Raw genomic sequence first — 22,318 nt, 5'->3', positions numbered from 1 at the left:
GACAGTAAAAAAGGAACAAATGATCCACCCAGTCTGCCCAGCAAGCTTATGCCAATATCTGTTGCACTGTGCAGGTTACCTTCATGCTTATCAGTTTCCCAGAACGTAAAAGTCAGAACCCTCGGATGCTGTCCAAATCCAATATTCCCTAACCCCTGCTATGGAAGCAGAGAGCAATTATGGAGCCACATCAAAAGTAAGAACATAAGAACATGCCATACTGGGTCAGACCAAGGGTCTATCAAGCCCTGCATCCTGTTACCAACAGTGGCCATTCTGGCCAATACAGGCCATAAGAACCTGGCAAGTACCCAAAAAACTAAGTCTATTCCATGTTACCGTTGCTAGTAATAGCAGTGGCTATTTTCTAAGTCAACTTAATTAATAGCAGGTAATGGAGTTCTCCTCCAAGAACGTAACCAATCCTTTTTTAAACACAGCTATACTAACTGCACTAACCACATCCTCTGTCAACAAATTCCAGAGTTTAATTGTGCGTTGAGTAAAAAAGAACTTTCTCCGATTAGTTTTAAATGTGCCACATGCTAACTTCATGGCGTGCCCCCTAGTCTTTCTATTATCCGAAAGAGTAAATAACTGATTCACATCTACCCGTTCTAGACCTCTCATGATTTTAAACATCTCTATCATATCCCCTGTCTCTTCTCCAGCTGAAAAGTCCTAACCTCTTTAGTCTTTCCTCCTAGGGGAGCTGTTCCATTCCCCTTATCATTTTGGTAGCCCTTCTCTGTACCTTCTCCATCGCAATTATATCTTTTTTGAGATGCAGCGACCAGAATTGTACACAGTATTCAAGGTGCGGTCTCACCATGGAGTGATACAGATGCATTATGACATTTTCCGTTTTATTCACCATTCGCTTTCTAATAATTCCCAACATTCTGTTTGCTTTTTTGACTGCCGCAGCACACTGAACTGATGATTTCAATGTGTTATCCATTATGACGCCTATATCTCTTTCTTGGGTTGTAGCACCTAATATGGAACCTAACATTGTGTAACTATAGCATGGGTTATTTTTCCCTATATGCATCACCTTGCACTTATCCACATTAAATTTCATCTGCCATTTCGATGCCCAATTTTCCAGTCTTACAAGGTCTTCCTGCAATTTATCACAATCTGCTTGCGATTTAACTACTCTGAACAATTTTGTATCATCTGCAAATTTAATTATCTTACTCATCGTATTTCTTTCCAGATCATTTATAAATATATTGAAAAGTAAGGGTCCCAATACAGATCCCTGAGGCACACCACTGCCCACTCCCTTCCACTGAGAAAATTGTCCATTTAATCCTACTCTCTGTTTCCTGTCTTTTAGCCAGTTTGCAATCCACGAAAGGACATCACCATCTATCCCATGACTTTTTACTTTTCCTAGAAGCCTCTCATGAGGAACTTTGTCAAACGCCTTCTGAAAATCCAAGTATACTACATCTACCTGTTCACCTTTATCCACATGTTTATTAACTCCTTCAAAAAAGTGAAGCAGATTTGTGAGGCAAGACTTGCCTTGGGTAAAGCCATGCTGATTTTGTTCCATTAAACCATGTCTTTCTATATGTTTGTGATTTTGATGTTTAGAACACTTTCCACTATTTTTCCTGGCACTGAAGTCAGGCTAACTGGTCTGTAGTTTCCCAGATCGCCCCTGGAGCCCTTTTTAAATATTGGGGTTACATTAGCTATCCTCCAGTCTTCAGGTACAATGGATGATTTTAATGATAGGTTACAAATTTTTACTAATAGGTCTGAAATTTCATTTTTTTAGTTCTTTCAGAACTCTGGGGTGTATACCATCCGGTACAGGTTTGTCAATCAGGTCTACCACATCTTCTAGGTTCACCGTGATTTGATTCAGTCCATCTGAATCATTGCCCATGAAAACCTTCTCTAGTACGGGTACCTCCCCAACATCCTCTTCAGTAAACACTGAAGCAAAGAAATCATTTAATCTTTCCGCGATGGCCTTATCTTCTCTAAGGGCCCCTTTAACCCCTCGATCATCTAATGGTCCAACTGATTCCCTCACAGGCTTTCTACTTCGGATATATTTAAAAAAGCTTTTACTGTGAGTTTTTGCCTCTACGGCCAACTTCTTTTCAAATTCTCTCTTAGCCTGTCTTATCAATGTCTTACATTTAACTTGCCAATGTTTATGTATTATCCTATTTTCTTCTGTTGGATCCTTCTTCCAATTTTTGAATGAAGATCTTTTGGCTAAAATAGCTTCTTTCACCTCCCCTTTTAACCATGCCGGTAATCGTTTTGCCTTCTTTCCACCTTTCTTAATGTGTGGAATACATCTGGACTGTGCTTCTAGAATGGTATTTTTTTAAGAATAACCATGCCTCTTGCACATTTTTTACTTTTGTAGCTGCTCCTTTCATTTTCTTTCTAACAATTTTTCTCATTTTATCAAAGTTTCCCTTTTGAAAGTTTAGCACGAGAGCCAAGGATTTGCATACTGTTCTTCTTCCAGGCTTAATGATTAAGTTACCCCCATGTTTATTATTTTTTTCCCCAGACTGTAAAAGTCGTGACCCTTGGTTGCTGACTGAATCCAATTCCCCTTCTTCCACTGCCATTGAAGCAGAGAGCAATGATGGAGTTGCATTAAGCCTTGATACTGTTATTTGTTAAGGGTAGCAACTGCCATACCAGCAAATTAATATCACCCCCATGCACTCTTTTCTTTAATTCTATCCTCTATCCTCTATCTTTTAGCCTTTAAGGATCCACAGTGTTTATCCCATGCCCCTTTGAATTTCTTCACTGTTTTCATCTTCACCAACTCCTCCGGAAGGGCATTCCAGGCATTCACTACTCTCTCCATGAAGAAATATTTCCTGACATTGGTTCTGAGTCGTCTTCCCTGGAGTTTCATTTCATGACCTCTAGTTCTATTGATTTCTTTCCAATGGAAAAGGTTTGACGATTGTGCATCATTAAAACCTTTCAGCTATCTAAGGTCTGTATCATATCTCCCCTGCATCTCCTCTCTTCCAGGGTATACATATTCGTATCCTTCAGCCTATCCTCATAAGTCTTCTAATGCTGACCCCTCACCAATTTGGTTGCTCTTCTTTGGACCACCTCTATCCTGTCTTTATCCCTTTTGAGATACGGGCACCAATACTGAACACAGTACTCCAGGTGAAGCCTCACCAAGGATCTGTGCAAGGACATTATCACCTCTCTTTTCTTACTGGTTATTCCTCTCTCTATGCAGCCCAGCATTCTTCTGGCTTTAGCTATCACCTTGTCACATTGCTTTACCGCCTTCAGATCATCAGACACTATCACACCAAGGTCCCTCTCCCAGTCCATGCACATTACGCTTTCACTACCCATCACTTACAGCTTTTTTGGATTTCTGCACCCTAGACGCATGACTCTGCACTTCTTGGCATTGAATTCCAGCTGCCAAATCTTTGACCACTCTTCAAGCTTTCTTAAATCACTTTTCATTCTCTGTAATCCTTCAGACATGTCCACTTTGTTATAGATCTTAGTATCATCCTCAAATAGACAAACTTTACCTTCTGTCCCTTCTGCCAGATCACTCACAAAGATATTGAACTGAACTGGTCTCAAAACCAATCCCTGTGGCACTCCACTTAACACCATTCTTTCTTCAGAGTAGGTTCCATTTATCATTACATGATGTCTCCTGTCAGTCAACCAGTTTACAATCCACACTTCTACCTTAGCACCCATTCCCAAGCTTCTCATTTTGTTCATGAATCTCTTATGTTGGACCCGTATCAAAAGCTTTACTAAAATCCAAGTAAATCACATCATGTGTTCTTACCTGATCTAATTCTCTAGTCACCCAATCAAAAAAATCAATCAGATTTGTCTGACAGGACCTTTCCCTGGTGAATCCATGCTGCCTCACATGAGCAACCCACTGGATTGTAGATAGTTCACTTTCCTTTCTTCAGCAGAGTTTCCATTAATTTTCCCACCACTGAGGTGAGGCTAACTGGCCTGTAGTTTCCAGCCTCCTCTCTTCTCCTATTCTTGTGAAGCGGGACCATCACGCTCTTCTCTAATCTTGTGACACTGCTCCCGTTACCAAGGATCTATTGAACAGGTCCTTCAGTGGACTGATCAGCACATCTCTGATCTCCCTCAGTATCCTGGGATGTACCTCATCCGGCCCCATGGTTTTGTCCACTTTCATTTTTTTAGCTCTTCTCATACATTCTCTTCTGTAAATGGAGAATCATGAACTCCACCCCCATCCATAGTCTTGTCAACTAGCGACGGTCCTTCTCCAGGGTCTTCTTTAATGAACACTGAACTGAAGTATTTGTTTAAGAATTTGGCCATTTCTTCCTCTCTCTCCACACATTGATCTTTGACACCTTTTATTTTCACTATACTACTTCGGACCTTTCTCCTTTCTTTGATATATATGAAAAATGTATTGTCACCTCACTTTACTTCTTTGACAATCCTTTCTTCTGCCTGACTTTTTGCTTTCTTGATTTCTTTCTTCGTCTCCATCAGTTTCACTAGATATTCTTCCCTGTGTTCCTTTTTTGCAATCTTTTATATTTCTTGAACACTGCTTCTTTTGCCTTTATTTTGTCAGCCACTTCCTTTGAGAACCAGATCGGTTTCTTGTTTCTTTTACTTTTGTTTACTTTTCTAACATACAGATTTTTGTTGCCTTTGTAATTGCTTCTTTTAGTTTGGCCCACTGTTGTTCAACCTCTCTCATTTTCTCCCAGTCTTATAGTTCTACCTCCAGGTACATCCCCATTTTGACAAAGTCCGTATTTTTGGAATTCAAAACTCGGGTCATTGTGTGACCTCTCTGTAGCCTATTTGCGATATCAAAGCATACCGTTTGATGATCGCTGGTGCTTAAGAGGGCACTCACCTGGACATTAGAGACATTATCCCCATTAGTTAGCCCTAGGTCGAGTATAACTCCGTCCCTCGTGGGTTCCATTACCATTTGTTGAACAGAGCCCCTTAAAGGGCATCCACTATCTATCTACTTCTAGTAGATTCCATGGAAGGGATTCTCCATTCTTCATCCGGCAGAATAAATCTCCACAATCGACACTGCTCCTTTCTTTCCCACTTTTTGGATGTCTTCAACCAGATCTCTGACTAGTTCTTCCATTTGAGCCGGAGGCCTGTAAATCACTCCAGTAAAAATGGAGTTGTTTACAGGCCTCCTTGCAGTTCAGTTGCTTGGACATTGTTTTTGACATAAAGAGCTACTCCTCCCTTTTCTCTGTTCTCTCTGTCCTTCTTTAAGTTATAGCCCAGCACAGAGACAAATGGGGACAACAAAAGGAAGTTCAAGACAGATGAGCAATGCCACAGAGACTACTTTAGTTTAGCCTCAGCAGAAAAAGCCAAGAAAAGTGTAGGCCAGAAAATCCTCACTGTAGAGACAGATCACTGTAGAGACACCCTATTTCCCTCCTCCAATAGGGTGGGTTCATACAGAGGAAAGGAAAAGAAGAAGATATTGGCCAAAGGTCTTCATTCTCTATATTATAAATAGTAATTCCTGTCCACCGCAGGAGAGAAAGATTCAGAGGTGGTAAAAGACTACATTCTCAAAGCAGAGAAACTTATAAACAGACTTTTGGGGCTGTAAGTGATGTCTCTTAAGGCAGATTTCATTCCAAATTTTGGGCCCAGCAACTGAGAAAACATGATGTCTAGTAATATCTAATCTTGCTATTTTAAAGGTCAGAATTTCAAGTAAATTTTTAATTTGGGAACGAAGTTGTCTGGTCGGTTTATAAATATGAAGAGATGTATTTAACTAAATAGAAGATTCTTTATGTAATAAATTAAAAATTAAAGTGAGTATTTTATATTGGATTCTGAATGAGATTGGTAACCAATGTAAAGAATACAAAACCGGTTTAATGTGATCCCTCAGTCTTGATCCGGTTAAAATTCTAGTTTCAGTGTTTTGAATAAGTTGAAGAGGATGGATTGAATATGTTGGTAAACCCAAGTATAAAGAGTTATAATAATCCAGGTTGTTCAGAATCAGAGCTTGTAATACAGTGTGGAAGTCATGTGCTTCAAGTAGGGGCACATAAACTGACAAGTATCCATGTGAATAGATATGAGCAGCACAACAGTGGCTTTGTGGATCCCAGAGGTCATTTGGTGAGGCCAGATTGGTCTAGAGAGAAAGTGGCACCCAATCTAGAGTCCAGGAGGTGAGAGTTCCAGGTCACTGCTCTTAAAGGAATACACTCTCAAGGGACATGGCCACAAAGCAATTACAGGTGGGAGTGCGATAATCACCTAAGAAATCCTGCAGAGTCCACAGTCTTCTCTACCTGCAGCATTGCCCCGAAGTATTATTCATCATATTACTATTTTTATTCTGTAGGGCTCATCTGTTCTATTTTTAATAGCAATAAAAGCAAAAATATATCTTGTTGGTTGGTATTATATCTGGAGGAAAATATGTGGTCAGTTTGCTTATGTATATAGTTAGGTACCGTTCTGGAAACCAAAAAATCTGCTGTGTACGTTCCCTGCCCACTTTCTGATGCTCCTGGTTGTAGTTTATACAGGAGAAAATAGTCTCATTATTTATGGGACCAGTTTTTAAAAAAATGCCGCTTTCTGTCTTCATTTATTTTATTACGAGAAAACAATTGGCATTAGGAAATTGCTGTGAGTTAATGGAAAACTCATCACAGGAAACAATTTAAATGCTAAAAATGTATCAAACAAAAAAAAAACATTTTATGAACTTCATAATCTTGTGATCATTTGCAGCTGGGTGGCTCCATGGTTAAATCTGCACTGCTAAGTGGAAGAGGTAGGCTATATTAATTTTGACTTCAGCATCACTAATAGCCACAGGATGCTGAAGTAGTTCTCAATGTCTCTGCAAGGTAAGCTGAGACAGGAACAGATTTTATTGTGACCTTTAGCAGATGGCCATGTAACAGAATTGGAAGTGGCTCTTGAGGGGTGTGTAGTTAGCTCGTTCAGTCACAGGATATTCTTACAGTACTAAACTGTTATTTGAAAAGTTATATAAAAGGAAACAAGGTAGAAAATGGAGAATGAGCATGATGATTACTGATGAATGCTAAATCTGATGGATTAAGGAGAGGCCATTGAGATGAGGGTGAAAAAACTAACAATCTACAATGCTTTAACAAGCTTATTATTTTACTAGCTATCACTGTAATGAGAGGAAAGCATTCATTGGGGATTTGATTGACGTAAATCAGAACATAGCCAAATTATTCCCTTATCTACGCTGAGAATGGATGTAATTTACTTTATGTATGTATTTTTCTTATTATTCATTATAAGGTTTTCAATCATTTGGCAAATATTAATATATATTTTTTTAAATCATTGCATTTTCATCAGGGGTTTGTGTTCATAAGACTGTATTTTATTGTAGTCGCTATCCCATATATGCCAACATCTACAAGCTCTGAAGAGGAGAAATTCCTATTGAAATACATTAAGTACAAAAAATATTAGGGAAAAAAGGAAAATATTTGCTTTCCAAAAAATATTTTCTCTTCATCATAAGGAGAGTTGGCAGTTTCCCTCCCTTTATTTGAAGTGTTGGGGCAGCAATATACTTGGCACAGAGTGTTGGCACCCAATCATGACGTCTAGTATATCAGTGGATAGAGTGTTTGAGTAGGCATAACCGTAAATTAAAAAAACAAAACAAAACATTAGTAAATATGTGGCCCCTGTGTGACACAGAAAGGATTGCAGAGTGTATAATGTTGAGAGTGGGAAATACAGTGTGCAGAGAGTGTATTGTGATTAATGTGATTTCCCCCTATGGTAAGTACTAGAGAGGGCAAAAGAGCAGAGAAGGTTCCAGCTAACAAAAGGTTATCTGTTGGTCAAGGGGTGGTTCTGAATTTTTTGACAGACTATGCGGACGTGGACACTTAGGCCGCGGTGGGGTTGGTGCAACCTGTAGGGAGGAGCCCTGCAAGTCCCCACCATTGGCAGGTAGAGCTGGCTGAAGCAGAGGCCCATCTGGAGCTTCACCAATACCAGCCCTCCTTCATCTTAGGTTGAGCCCTCAGGTGCTGGGGCTTGCTGGACTTAGGTGTGGACCTCTTTGAAGGTGAAGATCTATTATATAGTAGATGATGTGGACCAGCACAAAGGAGGAGGTGAAGTCAGGTTGGACAGAGGTCTGGGCAGGCAGCAGGCAGACAGAGAAAGGTTCAGACCGCAGTCTGAGGCAGGCGGAGTTCACTCAGCATTGTGGTTCAGGCAGTGGTCAGGGAAGGTAGAATTCAATCAATAATGATAAACAGGCAGTGGTCAGTGGCAGGCGGAGGTCAAGCAGCCCCAAGATCCAGTCCAAGTTCAAGCCAGAAGTCCTATCCAAAGCCAAGCCAGTCCAATCCAAGTCAAAGCCAGAAGTCCAATCCAATGAGATGAGGATCAAAGAAGAGGAAGGAGGACAAGGGACCTCAAGAACAAGATGAATGCTGAAGAGAGACAAAGGGAAGGCTGACCATAAAGACAAGAACTCAAAAGACAAACCAGACTGCCAAGGAACTAGGATCAAGACACAGGAACTCAGGAGCAACACACAGCGGAATCAGGAACCAGGAAGCAAGGATATAGAAACAGGAAAAAGGAATGCAGAGGCAATGGAGTTGACCTATTGCCGAGGCAAGGAGCAGTGCAGCTGTGGGGCTTAAGTAGTCCTTGGGTGGTGATGTCATCAATGGATGTTCTTACCCCATTCACGACAGTGGCCCTTTAAGAAGGGCAGGATTGCGTGCATGTGCCTCTAGAAGGGGCTGGTTTGGCTGTGGCATCAGAGACCAGGAGATTGTGGCAGCCTGAGGGTGAGCAGGAAGGAAGCTGTGTCGGGATCCCACAAAGCAGCAGCCACATTCTTCTTGGAAGGCCTCCCCCAGTGTCTAGCAGAATCGGCACAGGTTTGGGACCAGAGGTAAGAGTGGCAATCTGCGAGATGGGCCCGCAGACCGCCGATTGCAACAGACTGGTTCAGCCCCTAGGGGCTGGATTTTGGAAAGGATATGTTACCCTGCATAGAGCAAGGGTGGTGTCTCCCTCAGAGTAAAGGGAAGACAGCTGCTGGAACCATCTCCCAGGGTGCCAGGGAATAGAGGTGAGAGTTGGCAGAGATACATCAATAGTGGCTCAAGAGAGCCTGAGTGAAGTAACCGGAAATTGGATTTAAGAGTTAAAAGTACTGGAAAGGAAAGGAACTGTGAATGGACCAGTGGGACCAGAAAAGGAAAAAAACTTGTGCCTGGTTGCATCCTGGAAACAGGGTTGAAAGTCTCCCGTTTCCTCCTGCAACAAGGGGAAATGAGTTGATTGAAACCATCCGAGATCTAAAGTGAGTACATTGAGATTTACTGAGCTTGACAAGAGATTTTAAACAGTGTGGCTTAGTTCAGGCTGAAGAGCAGTATATATATATATATATATATAAATATATATATATATATATATATATATATATATATATAATATACTGTAACATAAGTTGTCTAAGGCTTTCTTGAAGACTGAGAGTGAAGTCTTACTGGATTTGCTGTGAGACTGCAATGTATATTTTCCTACAATAATTGAAGATACCGCTAATAAACTATCTTTTCATTTATGAGCAGCGGTTTTTGGAGGTGCATGTGTGTGTGTGTATCCTGCGCTCAGTTTGGCCCTGCAGAATATCTGCTTACAGCCCACGACCTAGCTAAGATTAATTTCCTCACTTTGGGAGAGTTAGCCCAGGCTCCCTGAAGCAGAGAAGATGACCCCCAATGGACAGGGGGTTATAATATAAAGTAAAATTAAAGAAATGTGACAGTATGTATCCATTTCTATAATAAGTGGTGCTGTTATATTCTCTTTGGGGTCAATATTCAAAACTAGCCAGTTAAGTAACTTAGGCCTGGATTTATCAAAATGCGGTAAGTACCGCATGCGATAGCAAAAGGGGTGTGTTTTATGCTAATATAGTATTTATCGCAATTTGCGATAATTACCTGTGCGAAGAGCTAAGTTAGTGCACATTGTGATACCATTTCAGATTCTGCGATAAGTGCCAAACCTGATGTATTTCCTGCATTCAACCACTGGGGGACCAGTTTTTCAATGATCCCAGACACAGGAGAGAGAGAGAGAGAGACTGGCCATAATATCATGGCCCATAGGCAGGTATTTGTATCCCTAGGGTAGGCCCACCTAGTAACTCGAGGTGGGGATTAGGATAGCCTTTGCCGGCGCCATTTTTCATTACGGCAACACGATTCGAGTGCAGGAGGTCGTTCCCGGACCTCCGCTGGACTTTTGGCAAGTCTTGTGGGGGTCAGGAGGCCCCCCTAAGCTGGCCAAAAGTCCCTGGGGGTCCAGCTGGGGTCCGGGAGCGATCTTCTACGCTCATGACGTCGGGGACAGGAACCAAAATGGCGCCGGCGCTACCTTTGCCCTGTCATATGACAGCTAATACATATATTGTGACATCAATCTAATTTTATCAAGCTTTATTGGTGAAAATTTTTTTTATAAAAAACATTCACAATTTATCCCAAATACCCCACACAATAGATATAACAATAAAACATAATCATACCCACCCATCCATCACATATCATCCACACTCATTCATTCAACCTCTCATAAAACCTCATTTCCAAATTTCTGAACATTCAAATGCTTCGACGTGAAATACAAATCATCTCATAACACATTATCAAATATAGATACAATATATTTTGTAAGCAGAAAGAGTCAAATTGCACATAAGTTTATGCGTTACATGAACGCCAATCCTCTTGATCTCCTTGTATTCTCTCTACATGTTTCGCCTTTCCTCAGGCTTCTTCAGGAGAGCTTTTCCAAACAATCTCCCACTGCTCATGTATCCAACATCTATCCACAGGGCTTTCTAAAAACATTTTAACACAATTTACAATTTTTGAATTATTCAAATTAACACATTTCACAATTTAGTACTTTATAAAATTGTTTGAATACTATCATACCTGTACGTCCCAAAGAACTTGCCCAGACGCACAGCTTAACACTTCCCCGACTCCAACTTCACATCGTCTCAACCATTCAAAAACGTGGAACACATATCTCAGATTTACTTAAACAAAAAATAAAACCAATTAGAAAAAATCAAAGTAGATGAACTTCTCCCAAGAGACCACCAGCATGACAAACAACAGTCCTTACCTTTCTCATCTTAGGCGAAAGAACGCCATCACCACATCTCAAAAAAAAACGCTCCCATCGAGTGGATCAACGGAAGTAAGCCTATCCTCCTCCTAATTCCTTTTATACCAAGCTCTACCAATCAAATAACCTTAACTACACACTATCTCCACCCCTAAAGAACATTACATCCAAACCAATCAATGGTGCTACCATTCCAAACAGTCCACACCCCTTCAAGCCCGCCAAATTCAAACCTATCAGCAGAAGGCATTTAATAAGACTATACGGCTATGATCGAAAAAACTTTAAAAACATGTTACCCAATCGATTTTATCATTCAATCCTTTTGGCCATAAAGTCTGTAAATTAAAAATCCATCGCTGTTCCTTTTGCAATAATATTTTATTTATATTACCACCCCGTCTAGCAGAAACCTTTTGTAATACAAAAAAACGGAGATCTTCCACCGCATGATTATACTCCCGCCAATGTTTTACTAGGGGAGCTGTTTCCACAACATTTCTAATTCTGCTGCAATGCTCCAGTATACGAAGCCTCACCATCCTTGATGTTTTTCCTACATACAACAGCCCACATGGGCATTGCACAACATACACTACCGAACTGGTTTGACATGTAGTGAAATGCCTTAAGAAAAATTTTTTCCCAGACACAGGATGTGAGAAATCCTTTATTGTTAAACAAAGTTTGCATACACTACATTTAGTGCAAGGGGAATGTCTGCCTACTTTCTCATACACTTGCTCACTATCACCCAAATCCGAATGAACTAAAATGTCCCTTAAATTCCTAGATCTCCTAAAAGAAAACATAGGGGGATCCTGCATCCCCACAAAGCCACTCACAAGGTGCCAATGATTTTTAACAACCTGTATAAGGTCTCCTACCCGATTAGAATAGGGTAAGACACACACTAAAGCCGGTGTATTTCGTTGTGGCTTCGGATGTAGTAGTAATTCTCTATTAATATATCGAGCTCTTTTATAAGCTTTCTTCACTATACTTGTAGGATAGCCCCTTGCTCTCCTGAAGAAGCCTGAGGGAAGGCGAAACATGTAGAGAGAATACAAGGAGATCAAGAGGATTGGCGTTCATGTAACGCATAAACTTATGTGCAATTTGACTCTTTCTGCTTACAAAATATATTGTATCTATATTTGATAATGTGTTATGAGATGATTTGTATTTCACGTCGAAGCATTTGAATGTTCAGAAATTTGGAAATGAGGTTTTATGAGAGGTTGAATGAATGAGTGTGGATGATATGTGATGGATGGGTGGGTATGATTATGTTTTATTGTTATATCTATTGTGTGGGGTATTTGGGATAAATTGTGAATGTTTTTTATAAAAAAAAATTTCACCAATAAAGCTTGATAAAATTAGATTGATGTCACAATATATGTATTAGTTGTTAATTGGTTTGTGATATATTAATAAATTGCCAGTTTGGGTATCCTGTCATATGACAGAGCAAAGGTAGCGCCGGTGCCATTTTCTATCAACGCACTTGTGGCCCGAGAGTGGAAGATCACAACGGGACCCCCCCACTGGACCCCAGGTAATTTAAGACATTTGGGGAGGGTTCGGGAGGGTGGGGGATTTATTTTAAAGGGTCGGGGTGGGTTTTAGGGATGTTTTAGTGTGCCGGTTTTCCCGCCCTCCCCCTTCCCCCGATTTACGGTTTTTGACGATAAATCGGGGGAATTCCTATTAAATATCGCCTCTAACGATTTTTGATGATTTAAAATATATCGGACGATATTTTAAATCGTCAAAAAACGATTCACATCCCTACTATGTATACATTTAAAAATCCTATGAATGCATACTGTTTTACTTTCCCAAACTTAATACATCCCAGGAATGCATCTTTTTAACACAGCTAAAAGTACATGAACTATTGAATCCTGTGCATACTTTAGCTAAGCAGAAGAAAGCATTTTTCAGCCAGCCATGCTAAACTGCTTTGAAAATTTCCTTTATTATTTGTAACACAACCTATAATGACTCCTATTTATTTTTTAGGTCAGAGGAAGAGATGGGAATGAGACACTGATTGAACAAGGGCTTTTTAACAACAAATTAGTGTGAGTGTGTATGTGAGTGTGTAGGGTTGTTATTACTATTGGATTTATACTCATAAAGGAGACCTCTCAAATGAGATACTGAGGGGCAAAGTTAACATGATCCTACCTGACTTGCCACTCTGTCACTCTCTGGGAGGGCTCTGTTGTGGGCTATAAATAAATATAAGAACATAAGAGTCCATCAAGTCCAGTATCCTGTTTCTAACAGTGGCCATTCCAAGTCAGAAGTACCTGGCAAGTACCCAAACATTAGATAAATCACAAGCTACTATTGCTTATTAATTACTGTAATAGCAGTTTATGGATTTTTCCTCTAGAAACCTGTCCAAATCTTTTTTAAACTCAGTTACACTAAGTGATGTAACCACATACTCTGGCAATGAATTCCAGAGCTTAACTATGTGCTGCGTGAAAAAGAATTTTCTTTGATTTGTTTTAAATGAGCTACTTGCTAACTTCATGGAGTGCTCCCTGGTCCTTCTGTTATCTGAGAGAGTAAATAACTGATTTATATTAACTTGTTCATGTCCTTTCATTATTTTGTAGACTTCTATCATATCCCCCCTCAGTCGACTCTTCTCCAAACTGAATAGCCCTAACTTCCTTAGCCTTTCCTCATAGGGCAGCCGTTCCATGCCCCTTATCATTTTGGTCGCCCTTCTCTGCACTTTCTCCAGTGCAGCTATATCCTTTTTGAGAAGCAGTGACCAGAACTCCACACAGTATTCAAGGTGTGGTCTCACCATGGAGCAATACAGAGGCATTATGAGATCCTCCATTTTATTTTCCATTCCCTTCCTAATAACTCCTAACATTCTGTTTGCTTTTTTGATCGCCAGAGCATACACTGAGCCGATGATTTCAATGTATTATCCACAATGACACCTAGATCTCTTTCCTGGGTGGTAACTCTTAAGATAGAACCTAACATTGTGTATCTACAGCAAAGGTTATTTTTCCCTATATGCATCACTTTGCACTTGTCCATGTTCAATTTCATCTGCCATTTGGAAACCCAATCTTCCAGTCTCACAAGGTCCTCCTGCAATTCATCACAGTTTGCTTGAGAGTTAATGATTCTACATAATTTTGTGTCATCCACAAATTTGGTCACCTCACTCATTGTACCCCTTTCCAGATCATTTATAAATATATTAAAAAGCACCGGTCCAAGTATAGATCCCTGAGGCACTCCACTGTTTACCTTTTTCCACTGTGAAAACTGACCATTTAATCCTACTCTCTGTTTCCTGAATTTTAACCAGCTTGCAATCCACAAACGGACATCGCCTCCTATCTCAAGACATTTTAGTTTTCTTAGAAGCCTCTCATGCGGGACTTTGTTGAATGCTTTCTAAAAATCCAAATACACCACATCTACTGGTTCACCTTTGTCCACATGTTTATTCACCCCTTCAAAAAAATGTAGGAGATTTGTGAGGCGAGATTTCCCTTGGGTAAATCCATGTTGGCTGTGTCCCATCAAACCATGTCTATCTAAATGTTTTGTGATTTTATTCTTTATAACAGTTTCCATGATTTTTCCCAGCACTAAGTCAGGCTCACCAGCCTATAGTTTTCCAGATCACCCTTGGATCCCTTTTTAAATATAGGGGTTACATTGGCCATCTTCCAGTCTTCAGGTACATCGGATGATTTTAATGATAGGTTACAAATTAATTGAACTAGGTCTGAAATTTCATTTTTCAGTTCTTTCAGAACCCTGGGGTGTGTACCATCTGATCCAGGTGATTTACTACTCTTCAGTTTGTCAATCAGGCCTACCACATCTTCCAGGTTCACTGTGATTTGGTTCGGTTGATCTGAATCATCACCCATGAAAATTTTCTCCGGAAAGGGTAACTCTCTAGCATCCTCTTCACTGAACACCAAAGCAAAGAAATCATTTAATCTTTCCACGATGGCCTTATCTTCTCTAGGTACCCCTTTAACCCCTTCATCATCCAACGGTCCAACCGACTCCCTCACAGGCTTTCTGCTTTGGATATAAAGGTGAAAAATGGGAGATACATGAATGTGTTGGGCTGGTGCGCACTGAGCAGATTTTAAAAGATGCCCATGTACGCATGTACTTGCCACTATGCGCACAAATGACAAGTTCCGAAAAAGGCGTGGAGCATGGGGGTGACCTGGGCAGGGCATGGGCATTCCTGGATTTCACCTTGAAATTACCCAGTAAATACACACACAAGTGTGCACCAGGGTCTCTTGCCATTAACTTTATGTCTGCTATGGAGAATGTGCAAGTTGTAAAACAAAAAAATCTATATTGATCAGCAGGGTTTTAAGGGTTGGGTCTATCAAGAGAGAAGGAAGGCTATTAAACTAGGGGGTTTGGAAGTCTTAGTCCATAACTGGAAGAAATAGGAAAGAACTGTGAAAATGGCTAATGGCTTCGGCATGTATGACTTTTAAAATCCCCCCACTTATGCGATAGAAGCAGCATTTGCACTGATAGGTGCATGTCCACTTAAAATTGCGTGCACATATGCCCGCAGCCAGGTTATTTTATAACAATTTCAGGTGAGTTTGGCCCTTATCACACATATATCAGCATGTGAAATAGGGAATATTGACATTAAAAATCATTTGTCAAATTCGGTCCCCCCTCCCAGGAAGAAGAGAGCAGAAAATGGCCAATTGTCTTTTGTTGCGCATTAACCTAACTAATGTAAATGTTTGAGGGAAGTGGATTGGCTTTCAAAACTTATCAGTAACTTTTTCTGAGGGTCACTACCAGTCAGAGCAAATGCAAGGCAGTAATAATATTCTAGCTAATCCTATAAGACCAGCACAAAGGTTAGCTAGATGGTGAAAAATAAAAACATAGGTGAGCTGGGTATACTAAAATTGATAAATTCTCCCTTTTGTGATTTTCAAAACCTGTTTAGCTAAGCAGATCTAAACTTAAACTTTCTTACGCATACCATGCTACCACACACCATAATTACACTTATACATACCCATAAACAACTTACAGTAAGTCCATATTTATAAAATTAACAGATTCTAAAAGGAGAGCTCTTTCAATTCTTTTGACCAGTTATTCTTGATCACCCCAGCAAGTAAGGAAACTTCTTGGTGAGTTTCTATTATTCCTTTGCTGGTTTCATTGGCTATTTGCTCTTCTGTGTAGAAGAGGGTTTCTGAAGCACTTATAGTTTAAAAAGTAATGCATAATTTTGTCCCATTGGATGGGTTTAATGGGGTTGGTCACCTTCTTTTCACTCAATGATGGAGCTAGATATGTGGAAGCATTGATTCAGCAGTTGTCAGAGAAGTTAGGACAGATGTACCCAAGGGTGACTTGGGATGTGTCAGAAGATAACATTCTTTTGAAAATTCTTTCTCCATTCAGAAAAAGACACTTGCAGTTCTTAAAGTTATTTGTTCAGTAGCATGAATGGGGGAGGGAACACTTGCTATTTAATTTCTGAAGAAGATTTCTCAGATTTTGGGCCAACCGTATGAATCATTTGATTGAATCAAGATGAAGTAGGTTCAAGAACAAGATCAACAGGGCCTTGGCAATCAATGTCAAGCAAGGAGGTATTTGGCAAAGCCAGGAAGTTTGGAAAAGGATGTGACATGGTGTCTAGGTCCCCTGAACTTCTAAAATATAGAAGTATGAAAATAAGTAACCCCTGAACCATTCTAGGCCTCTGAAATGACCAGTGCTGTCATGCCACTTCTAGTTTAAATTTTTTAAAAAGTCTTAAAAAGAATACTTTTTTTCTTCTTTCTCAGAATACCTGCAGTTGTTAGAACTGTGAAAACAGCCAGCACTTTGTTAGGATAAGAAACAGAGAATGTCCTTCATAATTGATATATTCTAGCATGGCAAATTTCCTAGAATTTGTGTCTTAATTAACACCAAACTCTAGATAAATTATGTCTTTTGACCTTCTGTAATTTAGTATAGATATATGCGTATTCCAAATTGTATTCACATATTTATTCATTAGGAGCTTTAGATGCTCGATGCCTATGGTACTTTGGCATTTCTGTATCTGTACTCAGGTGCTCCTCTGTCAATTAGATAGATTGATGAAGTAAGAACAAAACACCCAGCTATCTTCACGAAGCACATCTGATGTAAAGGTTAAAGAATTTTTATAGCTAAATTTTCCTGGACATGTAACCTGACTTGTATGTGTAATTCTTTAGTAATTAGAACACATGAGACCAGATGTTTCTGAGATACTTTAACTTGACTTGTATTGAAATTGTTAATATAAGCGAGAAAAAGGTCAGTAAGAGAAAGTGTATATAAACTATGAAATCCAGACACTCAAGGCTGCTGAGCTATCCAGGTATGGCATGCCCGAGACCCTGGCTGATTTAACTTGTATTTGGTAAGAATCCATTTTGATTTTCATTTTTTGCTGTATCTATTACTTGACTTGATTGATTAAATATTTTCCTCATGTAAAATAAAAATCATATTCTTTTTTGAGAATATATCTCTGACTGAGTAATTGAGTGGCTCTGATCTCATAAATAATTAACTGAGCTCAATAGATGCATCAATTCTCAGGAACACTGATGTGTTAGCTTTATGTGACATGCAGTTCTAAGGTAAAGAGAGTAAACTTTAAAGGGAACTCCTTTTGTATTGTCTTTCTTACTTAGAATTTTGTATCAGAGCAGTGTTGCGCCAGAGGTGGACCCTTGGGCCGAGGTGGGGCTGACGCTACCTGTAGGAGGGATCCTATGGGTCCCCACCATTGGCAGGCGGAGAGGGCTGACGGATGGAGGCTGACTGGCACTTCACCAATACCAACCCTCATTCCCCGCAGGTTGAGCCTTTGGGTGCTGAGGCCAGCTGGATTTAGGTGGCCTCTGTCAGTGGTCGTCGATGGGTGGATCGAGGTCAGCCCAGAGGCAGCAACTAGTATAGGTAACAGTCTGTACTGGACGAGGCGGAGTCCCGGAGACCCGGGCGCCAACAGGAACATAGTCTGACAGAGGGCACCTGAGGAAGAGCAGGCCGAAGCTTGAATGAACGACGTCCAGGACAAAGGCTGAAGAGGCGTCTTTAAGCAAGCTGGGTTCAGGACTGGCGGCAGGCTGGGAAGCAGTGGCAAGCAAAGCTGAGGTCTGGATGAGGAGAGAATCAAAGGATGGTCAGACGAAGTAGAAGTCCAGGGCTGGAGAGAAGCAATGGAGTAGTCAGGCAATGCAGAGGTCCATGGCTGGAGAGAGGCAACGGAGTAGTCAGGTGATACAGAGGTCCAGGGCTGGAGAGATGCGACAGAGTAGTCAGGCAATACAGAGGTCTGGGGCTGGAGAGAGGCAACGGAGTAGTCAAGCGATGCAGAGGTCAAACCAGGTTAGCAATCCAAAGGAGAGATGAAGGAACAGGAACTCAGGAACTGCAGCAGAGCAGGAGGCCCCAGGGGCGGCCTGAGGATGGAACCGGTGGCCCACAGCCACCAGAGATGAGGGACCAGGTGCTGGATCATTTAGAAAGAGGTGAGGGGGCCAAGCCGCGGGTCTGCTGCGGCTAGCGTGCGTAACAAGCAGAACCGAGAAAGATGATAATTCTCAGAATCAAGGGACTGATGATAAACATTAGGAGAAGTAGAATTGTCCACAGGAATGTAAGATAAAAAGTTTGTTTTGTTATAGTTCCAGAGTCTGTATTGATAGAACATATTGCATTTTTCTTCCAGTCAGGGAGAAGAGCAGAGCTTTCATTAAGGAGAGCTTCAACAATGTAAAGACTGTGATTATTTATCCTTATGAGGTCATGATGTTTCAACCATCCTTCTCAGAATGATCAAGGTACAATTTGATAATGATGTAATCATAACTTCATAGGAAAACTTTTTCAAAGCACTCCTACAACTCCATGTCAAAGTCCACCAAAAACAACAATGGAGAAGACTGAGGAATGGTGGCTACTACTGGCTCAACATAAAAAAGGCTGGCAGGAGTCAATCCCTGTTCTGATCAACATAAGAATGTAAAATATTAAGACTTAACAATATACAACCAAAGAGACAAAACAATTCATTTATCAACCGTCTTTATAGTTTTTGAACATGGAGAACAACGTCATCAGAACTTAGTGCAGCAATTTTTAATCCACTGTCTCTCACCACGCAATGGGCCGCAAACAGCATCAGTCATTTTTTTTAGCACTTTAATGTAATCACTTGATGTTGTATCTCACTTTTTTAACCACCCATTCATTTATTTATTTAATTAATTATTTAACCAACCCAATTCCTTCATACCAAAAAAGTTCTATAAATTTTATTAAACTAAATATTTTCAATAAAAGTACTTAGCTCCCACTGTAACATTCCAAACACTGCCCCAACATGGACCATGTTTCGGCTGTCACCAGCCTTCGTCAGGGGACACCTCATAACAACAGATCATCAAGATGCCTCATTTATTCATGTTTTAATCCTAAAATAAACGAACCATTAAAAACATCCTCACACTATCACTCAAACCCGCCATATAACAATTCCCATATATGCCAAGCCATATCAGTTCTATTACTTCTCGCTCTTGTTTTATAATCATTAGTATCAGAACACAATCTTCATAATCTCAGAAACTGTCCAATGGGAAGATTAGATCTTAAGTGCTGTGGGTGACAACTTTCATATCGTAGTAAAGTGTTTTTATCAGTTGGTTTTCGGTACAATGTAAATTTAAAACCCTAATTTGGATACTTTTATTAAAGTACATATTTTCAATCATCAGAAAAATGATTCACATCCCTAATTTGGATCCCTTTTCCATTTCTTGAAATATGTTCTTTTAGATATTATAGTTCTCTCACCTCACCTTTTAACAATGCCAGTAGTTGTTTAGCCTTCCTTCCACTTTTTCTAATGTGTGGAATACATCTCCAAGGCCCACTTACTCTCCCAGAGAAATGAGTCTTTTGGAAAGGAATGGTATGGAAGTAGATTTACAGTAGTAGGGAAGGAGATAAGGTATTTAGCAATGCAACATATGAGAGAGTTTGCCAATATTTTATTTCTATACAAATCAGAGGATGGCACGTCTCTCAAATTTATGAGCTTTAGTTTTAGTGTGACAATATTAAGCCAAAAGAAACATATAGAAACATTAGGAGTGTGCATTCGTTTTTGCCGTATTGGCGATCCGCAATGTATATTGCACTATTCGTAGTATTCGTGGGGAAGTGAAACGTATCGCGATTCCCCACGAATACACGAATCTTCGCCGAATTATACGGCCACCTAAATAAAAATTTAAACAACCCCCCCCCTCAAGACTGAACCCCCCCAAGACTTACCAAAACTCCCTGGTGGCTCCCGGACCCCCCGCTGGTGGTCCAGCGGGGGGTCCGGGAGCCATCCCCTGCACTCACACCCTCGGTGCTGGTTTCATCATGGCGCCAATAGTCTTTGTCACAGGGGCTACCGGTGCCATTGGTCAGCCCCTGTCACATGGCCATCGGCGCCATCTTGTGCTCCTACCATGTGAAAGGGGCTGACCAATGGCACCGGTAGCCCTTGTGACATAATATGGGCAAAGGCTATCGGCGCCATTTTGAGTACTGGCATCGGACGGCCGGAGTGCAGGAGGTCGCTCCGGGACCTCCGTTGGACCCCCAGGGACTTTTGGCCAGCTTGGGGGTCCTCCTGACCCCCACAAGACTTTCCAAAAGTCCAGCGGGGGTCCGGGAGCGACCTCCTGCACGTCGACCGTCCGATGCCAGTACTCAAAATGTCACCGATTGCCTTTGCCCTCACTATGTCACAGGTACCGACGGTCGGCCCCTGTGACATAGTGAGGGCAAAGGCGATCGGCGCCATTTTGAATACTGGCAGCAGATCGCCTTTGCCCTCACTATGTCACAGGGTCCAGTTGGGTCTCAGGTAGCACCAACCTCGTCTCAGTCCAAGGGTCCACTCCATAATACTGGATAAGTCTAAAAAAAATGCAATTTATCTGGATAAGTTATAATTTGTCTAAGTAGCGGCAATAGTGCTATTTAGCTGTATAAGTTGGAATTTAGCTGGATAAGTATACACAAATGATATAACTGCATATTTGTATTTCTCACAGGACAAGCAGGATGGTTGTCCTCACAAATGGGTGACATCGAGGATGGAGCCCACCACGGAAAACTTCTGTCAAAGTTTAAACAGAACTTTGACTGGCCCCTACTGGGCATGCCCAGCAAGGCACTGACCCTGCAGCCAGCAGGGGTCTCCCTTCAGTCTTCTTTTTTCCGCGCAGCAGTTGCCACGCGGTGAAAGGAGCTCTCTTACCACGTTCCTGACAGGAATTCGGTATTTTTCTTTCCGAAGAAAATTTGCCCCTCAGGGGTCTCCCTTCGACAAATTTTTGTCACCTCCGCGGAAACCGGTAAGTTTTTTGCCTTTTTTCTTCGACTACCGTCGAATTTGGCCCTTGAGGCCTGTTGGCAATTACCGAGCCCGCGACTAAATTTGGCCTTAAGCCATGGCGACGGGGTTCCGTCGATGCCCGGATTGTACCCGGACTATGTCAATCACTGACCCCCATAGGGTTTGTGTTTTGTGTTTGGGAAGTGAGCATGATGTCCTGACTTGCACCAAATGTGCCCTAATGACACCTAAGGGTCGCAAAGCCAGGATGGAGAAAATGGGGCTCCTCTTCCATGCACCCACCCCAACGCCATTGATAGCATCGACGTCATCGGAACCGGCACCGTCGAAGTTGCACCACCATCGTCAACCCTCCGGTGACCGTCCACCATCGATGACTTCTCGGCCGTCTACTCCTGTCCCCTCCCCGGATGGGCGAGGAGACCGGAAGGACAAGCATCGCCATCGACGGCACAAGTCTCGGCCTGTCGAGGATCCACAGTCATCGACCTCTGAACAAGCCGAGCCACCGACTAAGAGGCCTCGATCAGACTTGGCACCGTCCACGTCTCGTTCGCAGGCATCGAGGAAACCCTCACCCTCTCGGGGTGTGGG

General features: G+C 41.3%; 1 protein-coding gene across 7 annotated transcripts in view; it reads left to right on the top strand.

Moving 5' to 3' along the window:
- RGS6 (regulator of G protein signaling 6) overlaps positions 1 to 22,318 on the top strand; it is an 831,317-nt gene that overhangs the window by 145,010 nt on the left and 663,989 nt on the right. Inside the window, exon 2 of one of the 7 annotated variants that reach the window (XM_029598732.1) lies at positions 19,034 to 19,145. The exons of the other annotated variants lie outside the window; for them this stretch is intronic. Coding sequence (XP_029454592.1) covers positions 19,137 to 19,145 — 9 coding nt within the window. The 5' untranslated portion in view covers positions 19,034 to 19,136. The remainder of the gene's footprint in view (positions 1 to 19,033; positions 19,146 to 22,318) is intronic. 7 annotated transcript variants of the gene reach the window in all.

The sequence above is a fragment of the Rhinatrema bivittatum genome, chromosome 4, assembly GCF_901001135.1.
Source record: "Rhinatrema bivittatum chromosome 4, aRhiBiv1.1, whole genome shotgun sequence".
Taxonomy (NCBI): domain Eukaryota; kingdom Metazoa; phylum Chordata; class Amphibia; order Gymnophiona; family Rhinatrematidae; genus Rhinatrema; species Rhinatrema bivittatum.
This window is presented reverse-complemented; position numbering and strand designations above follow the sequence as displayed.